Below are 9,268 nucleotides of genomic sequence, written 5' to 3' on the forward strand. Positions count from 1 at the left end.
CATTGAAGATTCCTATTCTCTAGTTTTTGTTAGCGATTAGTCAATTGAGACAAATCCTAATTGGGATCTCGTCTCCCTAAGAACAAACCATACCAACGCCCAATTTATTGAAGAATCAAATGTATGTTTCTTTATTCTAATCAATAACATAAAAAAAAAAAATCAAAGACCTAAAGATAAGCTTTTAAAATCTAAGGTTTGGATAAAAAACACACTCCTACTAGATATTACTTAGGTCAGACCATAGCTTTAGTTGATAGCAAGCTGACAGGTAAGTGATCGCCTGGGAAGATATTACGTGACAAAAATCTCTATATTCTTGCTTTTCAATAATATAATCTCATTGGTTTTATTAGATACCAAATTTTTCGTCATATTAAATCTAATCTCATTGGTTTTGATTCGGCAACACAATTATTTCAATCCAAGAAATCAAATCAAACCAAAACAACATAAAAACGCCCAATTTGTTGAAGAACCAAGACTATATAGTTAAACCGGAAAAGTCAAAACATTACCAAATTGAATAAAGGAGAGATAAACCACAGAGAAATTTAAAGAGCTAAATTGTATGAGTCTTTAACATATCTAAGGTTTGGATAAAAACACTCTCCAGCCAGATATTACTAATTAAGGTCAGACCATAACTTTAATTATTCGAATGCAAGCAGACAGGTAGGTGAACGCCTTGGAAACAAAGACAACTCCTTAAGCATCTGGAGTTTCTTGTTAGGCTCTTCGGTTGATTCAGTGGAGATAGTTGCCTTCTTTAAACAGTGTGCATTTCTTAAGATAAATGCTATTACTTGTTTCTCTTCTTCTGCTCCTTCATATTCTGACCACTTGAGAGTTTCAAGACTCCATTTTACACATTAGGGGACTGAGCATGGTTCACTCCAGCTCGGGCGATTATCATCATCATCATCTTCATAGTGATAGAGCTATAAGTTGACAAGAAAGTACAGCACATTAGATCAACATGTATATATACTTATCCAAAGAAACTGAATCATTTGGGACGAATTATATGTACCGTGTCAAGTTTGAGAGCTCGTAAATTAGGGGAATCTTTGAGAACACGCATAAGTACATTCAACCACTCTGTTTTAAATGTACATATCTCTAAATATACAAGAGGGCAGAAGATTGTACCAACAGGATATGCATCCTGCAATTGAAAACATGACAAAGTACACAATCAGTGATGGAATACACAATTTTTCCAATAATTGATTATGAAAACAAAATCAAGGATGCAGACGGTAAAAACAATACAAACAAAGCATGAGATAGTTTAGAAGATATTACCTTTGCGGATGTTATACTAGATAAAGAGAGACGCTTGACAGAAGTAATAGAACTCAAAATATTTCCAGGATAATAAGCGACATCAACATCTGCCTCTACAATATTAGGCATCTCATTCTCAATAACACAAAACCCACCCTTAGAATCATCTTCAATGTAAAACCTCTCTAAAGAAGGAGCGTCTATCATAAACCCAGGTGCAGTAGCTGTATCTTCAAAACCTGATTTATCTAAGACTAAACTCTTGAGAGAAGGGACTTTTATGGTGAAAATGTTCACATTGTCATCTCGACATTGTTTCACAGCAAGGCTTTCAAGAACAGGACAACCTAGATAAAAGCCTCTGAACAAACTCGTCACCTGGGTATTTCACATGTTTACGGATCAGTTCTTTGAGACATGGGAAAGAGATTGGAGAAGTAACATCCAAAGAACCACTTTTTTTACTTTCAATCTCACAAGCATGTTTACACCCTGTGTACAAACTCCTTGGAAGTATGACTGGAGCTGTACTGTTAATACAACAGTCCGTCTTGATAATCAGCTTACGCACACAGCGTTTAAGTTCAGTTCTGGTCCATACTCCGATATCAACGGCACCATAGTTTTGACCAAGTTTGAAATGCAAAGTTTCTATAACTGAGGAAAACTTTCATCGTTGTCATCATCATATATGAGTCTTGGCACCATCTTCCAAAGCGGTTGCCATCGTTTGGATAAAAGCATTGTGGCCACAACATCTTTCGCAGGCAGAAAAGACAATATACTCAAGAGCAGTGCGTCGGGAAATTCACTTAGAGTTAACTCGTTTTTGAAGATACAGAGATCGATGAATTTTGTGCCAAAAGAATAAAACAAAAAAAAAAATAATAAAGAAAGTGGAATACCTAAACCCTTGCGCTACTTCTCCTTCACTGTATAGGTATTTATGATCGATTGATTGATTTAGCTGGAACTTACAGGAACTTGATAACAGAGTTATTTGCCTCTAATCACGTCTCGGGTGAGAAATGGGAACTGTCTCCCAAAGACCAAGAAGCTAGAAGGAGAGTACAATCTCACACAAAGAACACAAAGGTAAAACTCTAACTCTCTTTGCTCCTTTTAACTCTCGGCGGCTCTTTTCTAATCTCTCTCTCTCAATATTTCTCTGTTTCTCCTTCAAATTGCTATCCTCTCTTAATTAATTAATTTAGGGCTGCCTTGTTGTTTCTTTAGCCATAAGCTAAGGGCAAGTTTATTGGGGGGTTTATATAAGGGGAGTTCTTAAATTTTTTATGAATTAATTGTGTACTGTTTGGAATATAAGAATCTATGATCTCTTAGATAAAATTTTCTCTTTTATTGGTAGGTTCTTATTTTGGATCTCTTATTTTTGAAAATATTGTTTTTTAAAATTTTTTAAATTTTAAATAGAATAGAAGTGGTATAAATGTGTAAACATTTAAGATTTTATAAAATTAGAAAATATTACATTTTAATTAATTTTCAAACTTACAAAACATAATAAAAACATTAACATAAAACAAAAAAATTGCTCATTGTGCAAGAATGCAACATCACAGACTGTTTCTCTTACCTGGCTGCAGGTATCATCAAGAATGGTTGAGAACCAAACCAAATCTTACAAATAACAAGCACTGATAAAGAGATTAACATAAAACAAAACAAAGCACTGATAAAGAGGTTGATGAATCAATAACAAGAATTCTTCAAGGACAAAGGGGTCGATGTTGGATCGGACTGACACAAAGGCTTATAACGACCAACATTCATAAATAGTTTTTGTTATTGACAAGACCTTAAATGTACTGTTTGGATATTTGATGTTAAACAATGTTTTTGAAGGATAAGTAAAACGCAAAAGCTTATGCATCCAAACTCCTATCGCAAAAGTATAACAATTTTAATACTTTCTGTTCTTTTTTAAACCAAGCAGAGTGATTAAACCAAAATAGCTTAGTGGTGAAGAGACTATCTTCTATTTGAAACATTGTTACACCTGCAAACACCTTTGTGTTCTTCTCAGTAAGTTTAAGAGATAGAACCTGATGCGAGGAGAAAAAAATAAACGACAGGGGGAGAAAATAGGGCTTGTTTATCTCTTCTTCTTGCCACCTTTGCCTGACTTTGAAGAAGTTCCAGAGGTTGCAGTTGGGGCCTGAGGTTCCTGCTTCTTCGCTTTCTGAGATTCCTGCTTCTTCGCTGCTCTTATGCTTGGTACCAACTCTGCAATGTTCTGCATCAGTTGCTTTCCTGCAAATATAAATCAAAAAGAGAAAGAACATCATATGTCTGTAGGAAACAACTTGCAGGTAGACCCTTTAAGTGCAATGTTTAGCAACAATTACTCATTCTGCATGTTAGAAAAGTCCAGCAATTTGGAAGCAACAGTGTCAATGCATAGACATACACAAACATATCATAGGTCTTGCAATTAGCCAAAAAGTGCTTGAAATAATTTTTTTTCTATCTAGATTAATTCTACCTAGAAATTCAAAATATAACAAATGAACTGATAAAGAATGAAAGACATAATCAGATAAACTTAGCATAAGGTCATCTTCCAGTAACAATAAACAATATCACAATCTATATTGTTGATGAATAACAAGCACTGATAAAGAGGTTGATGAATCATTATCCTCGTGTTGGGCATAGCAAAACGCTTACCTTTACTTCCCGCACCAAGAATAATTGAAGCTGTTGATGCAGCAATTCCAAGAGCAATCGTCGAAACATCAGCTCTCACAAGCTGAACCACATCGTATATAGCCATGGTTGCACTAACCAAACAAACAAAAAGAACATCAAGTTAGATCATCTGAGCCAGAAACTAAACCCAATCAAACATTATTACAAACAAATCAAGATTATAACCTGAGGGAACCACCAGGGGAATTGATAAAGAGTTTGATATCTTTCTTAGGATCTTTCTCTAAGAAACACAACAACGTTTAAAGCCTCAATCTGTCGCAAATTCTTACTATCAGAATGAGAAACTTACCATTAGAGATAGGTTCAAGCTCCACCGATTCAATCTCCTCTGATTCCAATCGATTCAATCTCCTCCAATTGATTAGACTCCGAATTCAATCTCGTCCAAGTTCAATCTCCTTCAGACTCCTCCAATTCCATCTCCAACGATTCCGACCGATTCAATCTCCTTGGATTGAGAGGTTTGCGATAGAGAGAGCGAGAGAGAAAGGAAGAGAAAAACACGATCGGGCCAAAAAATTTTTTGTTCTCAATACAATTATTTAACCAACCACGCGTTGACACTTCAGCGTCTCTTATATAAAAACGAGTATACTATATAAGGGGAGCTCTTCCTTTTTTCTTTTCTTTCTGATTTATTTTTTACCTACTTTTCCTTAAAACCTCTCTTAAAATCTCTCTTAAAACCTCCGATAAACATGGTCTAATAACGTCTGCTGTTTCTCTTTCTATTGTTTCCTTTTTTCTCTTTAATTTGTAACACAAATTAAGAATTACAGAATAAATTTTAACTAAAGAAAAGCAAATGTAAATATATATATATATATATATATTCATTTGGATTTTTTTTTTTCACACTGAATATTAAAAACTTTAGACTTAATAGTAGTAGCCTTCATACATGTGATGAGCAGGGGAACGGATGTCGAGACATATACCTGGTAGGTATTTCTCACCTTTGTCTTGTCGCCTTCGACTGATTGCATGAATCCATCCATACAAATCTTAGTGGGATCTCCATTGGTCGTCTCTACGGATCCATCAAAACCATCCACCAAGAAAACACAATCATTTGATGACATGTATATACATCGTCCAACCGAGCCGCTCTTGAAAAAGCCATCCTTCCTCTCATGCCCATGTAAAACGCCTAACTTACAATATCGACTATAAATTAAGCTCCTTTTCATATATCATACTGGTTATGCTACACTCAAAACAGAACCGAGCAAAGCCACACTAAACTTACTTAGCTTTCGGTTTCAATTTAATAACAGTTATATTTCAAGCCAAGAAATAGAATACTAACATAACAAGAAAAGTTTGTGCAAGGTCGTGGTTCATCATTACGAAGTGTATTGCAAAAAGCCAAAAACATAAGACAGTGGTTCTTCCGTTTCATTCTTCTAAGTAAAGAGCAAAACGCCAAAAAAACATAAGAAATTCAAATAGCTCAAATATAACCTTTCAACATATCTAAGATTCAGGATCAAACATTGACATAACAACCAGATGTTACTCGACTTATGGAACATGTTTTTTTTTCCTTCGGGGCTGCTCATATTAACTTCAGTCAAATATCAGCTGACAGGTAGGTGAGCGTCTAGGCGACGATGATAACTCCTTGAGCATCTTAAGTTTCTTGTTGGGATCAGTGGAGTTAGATGAGATAGTTGCCATCTTTAAACATTTTGCATTTCTTAAGATAAATGCCGATACGTCTTTCTCTTCCTCTGTTCCTTCATATTTTACCCACTCGAGAGTTTCAAGACTCGATATCACACATTCAGGAATTGAACTCGGTTCACTCCAGCTCGGGCGAGCTTTATCAGGCTGATGGGTATGTTTCTGATTTAATTTGTTGGGATAGAAGTAGAGTGTATTAGATCAACATAAATACTGATCCAAGGAAACCGAATCATTTAGGGTGAAATATATATATGTACCTGTTCAAGTTTGAGAACCCGTAACTTAGGGGAATCTCTGAGCAAACACATGAGTAGATTCAACCACTCTGTCTCACATGTGCATAGCCTTAAGTTTACAAGACGGTGGAGGACACTACCAACAGGATATGCAGTCTGCATAAGCGACAGAAGAATAATTAGTACACAAGGACTGTGGCGGCAACAGGTTTTGTCACAAGAAATTACAGATTGATTCTAAAAAGAAAATCAAAAGAAATACCTTTGAAGTTGATAAACACAAATAGAGACGTTTGACAGAAGTAATAGACCCCAAAATCTTCCCAGGAAGAATGTAAGTGACGTCAACATTTGCTGTTACAATCTTAGGCATATCATTCTCAATGATACAAAACCCACCCTTATGATCAAGAACATCGAAGCACTCCAAAGAAGGAGCATCTACCACAAACCCACGAGAATTATCAACACTTTTTGGTGACTCACGTAAGAATAGACTCTTTAGAGAATGCACAATAACAGTGAAAATGGTCACATTATCATTGGGGTCTCGTTCCACAACTAAGGCTTCAAGAACAGGGCAATTGGATAAAAGCCTCTTGACAAATCCGTCATTTGGGTACTTCACAAACAAAAGGCTCAAAGTTTTGAGGGATGGAAAAGAAACCAAGGAAGAAATATCCACGATAACCACGCTGTTTAGTTTCAAGGTCACAAGCATTGTACAGCCTGTATATAAACTAACTGGAAGTATGACCGGAGTTGTACTTGAAGAACAATCAATTTCAACAATAAGGTAACGTACACAGCGTTTAACTGCAGTTCCGGTCCATACACTGATATCTACAGCATCGCACTTTCTACCAAGCTTGAAATGCAAAGTTTCTATAACAGGCGCCTCGTGCAAAAGCAAAGACCTGTCTACAAACCGAGAAAATTTTCCATACTCAATATTTTGATAACTATCATCATATATGAGTTTTGGCACTAGTTTCCAAAGCAACTGCCACCGTTTTGACAAAACCATTGTGGCTACAAAATCCTTGGCAGGCAGTAAAGACAATATTCTCAAGAGCAGCGCTTCAGGCAACTGACTTATACTATCCATAGAAAAATGATTGATAATAAAACACCTGATTAATTTCGACTCTGAAATGTTAAGCCGTTCTTGCTTTCAAAGCTCACTGAAAAGTGAAAACTTTCATAAGAAACAGAGATATTCGCAAATAACACCGTACCGGATCCAAACAAAGAAATCAAAACTCACCTGATACACCGGATGAACAGCTTCCTCTCAGATCAAACAAACACAATAAAAACGAATAATCATATTTAAATATATTAGAGAGACACCACTTCAATTCGTCAAAAGATAAAGACGATGGTGGGATGAGAGAGAAAAGCTAATGTATGTATGTATATTTAAATATGATTTACTCCGGCAATCGCTAGTGGCCTTCCCCATTTTCTAGAAAGATGTGAATTCATGTACATTTTAAATATTTATTCTAACATAGAAATGTAATTAGACGTTTGAATGATTTTTATAATTCTTTGAATATAGTAGTAGGTCCAAGAAAGTTTGATAGTTAATTAAAGATGGCACCACAGTGCATAACCTCAAAAAGCAAAGACTTGTGTTTACACCATCTATTAAACCAACATAAAGCAAGATTCAACAGCGAATCCGCACGCAGAGTGCAGAGACTTGTACAAAAGAAAATGAGAAATTCAAAGAGCTAAAATTTGGAAAAGGAAAAGCATCAGACACTGTATGACTTGACATGTCTTACTGTAGCTTCAGTTAAATACAAGCCGACAGGTAGGTGAACGCCTGGTCAACATTGTCAACTCCTTGATCATCTCAAGTTTCTTGTCCCTGTCTGTGGATTTTGAGGACACAGTTACCTTTTTTAAACAGCTTCCGTTTCTTAAGATAGATCGTAGAAGTATTTTCTCTTCTTCTGTTCCTTCATAGGCTTTCCATTCGAGAGTTTCAAAACTCGATAACAAACATTCAGGAACTGAACTCGGTTTAAAGCAGGGGCTCGGTTCATGAGCCTGATAGCCATGGTACTGATATAAACAGTACATTAGATTAGACAAATGAATGAGTCAGAAAATCACCTGGTCAAAAACACTAAATGGATTGGGTTGAGATATATATATATATATATGTATACCTGATCAAGTTTGAGAGCTCGTAATATAGGGGAATCACCAAATAAACGCATAAGTAGGTTCAACCACTGCACATCACATCTGCATAGCGTTAACTCTACAAGATGGTGGAAGACACTACCAACAGGATATGCATCCTTTACCTGCATACAAGACAGAATAAGTGAAAGCAATGTTAGTGGCTAGAGACTTGATCACAAGAAGACCAGCTATTTCCAAGAAACAACAACTTGAAATTAACAAGAAAATACCTCTGCGGTTGATAAACACAAATAGAGAAACTTGACTGAAGTAACAGAACTCAGAATACTCCCAGGATGACTCTTAATGTCAATATCCGCTGTTACTATATTAGGCATTTCATTCTCGATGACACAAACCCACCCGTATTATCAAGAAGGAGCATTTACGACAAACCCATCTCCAGCATCTCTATGTTTGTCTGGTGATTTACAGATGTATAAATGCTTTAGAGAAGGCACTCTAATGACGAAATTAGTCACATTGTCATCAGGACACTGCACCACAACCAAGTCTTCAATAACGTGACAACTTGATAAAAGCATGTTTACAAATTCATCGCCTGGGTACTTCAGACATTCAAGAGTCATTTCTTTTAAGAGATGGGAAAGAACCCAAGGAAGGATCATCCACAAGAATTACATTGTTTAGCTTCAAGGTCCCTAGCATTGTACAGCATGCATACAAACTCCTTGTAAGTATGACTGGAGTTATACTGGAAGAATAGTCTATCTCGATGATCAGCTCACGCACACAGCGTATAACTGCAGTTCTGATCCATACACCAATATCAACAGCATCAGACCTTTCACCAAGTTTGAAATGCAAAGTTTCTAGAGTTGGAGCCTCGTGCAAAAGCAAATACTTGTCTACAAACCGCGAAATTCTTTCATACTCAATATTCTTGTAGCTATATATCATCGTAAATGAGTCTTGACACAAACTTCCAAAGAAACTGCCATCTCTTTGACAAAAGCATTGTAGCCACGACATCTCTGGCAGGCAGTAACGACAATATTACCAAGAGCAGTTCGTCAGGTAGCCGACTTATCCAATCCATACGACCTTCTTCTTTCAAATCCCGAACTTTCAGATTCTGGAGATTTTCCAAACAC

At 36.2% G+C, this 9,268-nt stretch overlaps 3 protein-coding genes and 1 pseudogene across 4 annotated transcripts; all 4 read right to left on the minus strand.

The window, feature by feature from the left end:
* Positions 873–1,911, minus strand: LOC104755748 (probable FBD-associated F-box protein At1g32375). Its single transcript, XM_010478206.1, has 4 exons — positions 1,858–1,911; positions 1,309–1,668; positions 1,034–1,168; positions 873–941 (listed from the first exon to the last, which is right to left on the minus strand). Exons 1-4 carry the CDS (start codon positions 1,909–1,911, stop codon positions 873–875), a joined length of 618 nt encoding a protein of 205 aa, XP_010476508.1.
* LOC104733192 (signal recognition particle 19 kDa protein-like) lies at positions 3,068–4,582 on the minus strand. Of its 2 annotated transcripts, XM_010452803.2 has the most exons (4): positions 4,316–4,581; positions 4,189–4,246; positions 3,982–4,094; positions 3,068–3,564 (listed from the first exon to the last, which is right to left on the minus strand). In XM_010452803.2, exons 3-4 carry the CDS (start codon positions 4,085–4,087, stop codon positions 3,407–3,409), a joined length of 264 nt encoding a protein of 87 aa, XP_010451105.1. In that variant the 5' UTR covers positions 4,088–4,094; positions 4,189–4,246; positions 4,316–4,581; the 3' UTR covers positions 3,068–3,406. The 2 variants fall into 2 exon arrangements, with proteins under 2 accessions (XP_010451105.1, XP_010451101.1); XM_010452799.2 differs by lacking the exon at positions 4,189–4,246 and having other exon boundaries at positions 4,316–4,582.
* On the minus strand, positions 5,400–7,387 carry LOC104733207 (probable FBD-associated F-box protein At1g32375). The gene is made up of 4 exons (XM_010452811.2): positions 7,219–7,387; positions 6,214–7,135; positions 5,973–6,107; positions 5,400–5,874 (listed from the first exon to the last, which is right to left on the minus strand). Exons 2-4 carry the CDS (start codon positions 7,057–7,059, stop codon positions 5,596–5,598), a joined length of 1,260 nt encoding a protein of 419 aa, XP_010451113.1. The 5' UTR covers positions 7,060–7,135; positions 7,219–7,387; the 3' UTR covers positions 5,400–5,595.
* LOC104755757 lies at positions 7,752–9,213 on the minus strand (annotated as a pseudogene).

This window comes from Camelina sativa, chromosome 2 (assembly GCF_000633955.1).
Source record: "Camelina sativa cultivar DH55 chromosome 2, Cs, whole genome shotgun sequence".
Lineage (NCBI taxonomy): Eukaryota > Viridiplantae > Streptophyta > Magnoliopsida > Brassicales > Brassicaceae > Camelina > Camelina sativa.

Bases quoted from the DNA above. Each gene is read 5' to 3' on its own strand.
- LOC104755748 (XM_010478206.1), bottom strand. From the start codon at position 1,911: ATGGTGCCGTTGATATCGGAGTATGGACCAGAACTGAACTTAAACGCT. The intron at 1,169-1,308 runs GTAATATCTTCT...TTTCAATTGCAG, and splicing joins CTAGTATAACATCCGCAAAG to GATGCATATCCTGTTGGTAC. The intron at 942-1,033 runs GTACATATAATT...GTCAACTTATAG, and splicing joins GAGCTCTCAAACTTGACACG to CTCTATCACTATGAAGATGA.
- LOC104733192 (XM_010452799.2), bottom strand. From the start codon at position 4,087: ATGGCTATATACGATGTGGTTCAGCTTGTGAGAGCTGATGTTTCGACG. The intron at 3,565-3,981 runs GTAAGCGTTTTG...TTATATTTGCAG, and splicing joins TCTTGGTGCGGGAAGTAAAG to GAAAGCAACTGATGCAGAAC.
- LOC104733207 (XM_010452811.2), bottom strand. From the start codon at position 7,059: ATGGATAGTATAAGTCAGTTGCCTGAAGCGCTGCTCTTGAGAATATTG. The intron at 6,108-6,213 runs GTATTTCTTTTG...TCGCTTATGCAG, and splicing joins TGTGTTTATCAACTTCAAAG to ACTGCATATCCTGTTGGTAG. The intron at 5,875-5,972 runs GTACATATATAT...AAATTAAATCAG, and splicing joins GGGTTCTCAAACTTGAACAG to AAACATACCCATCAGCCTGA.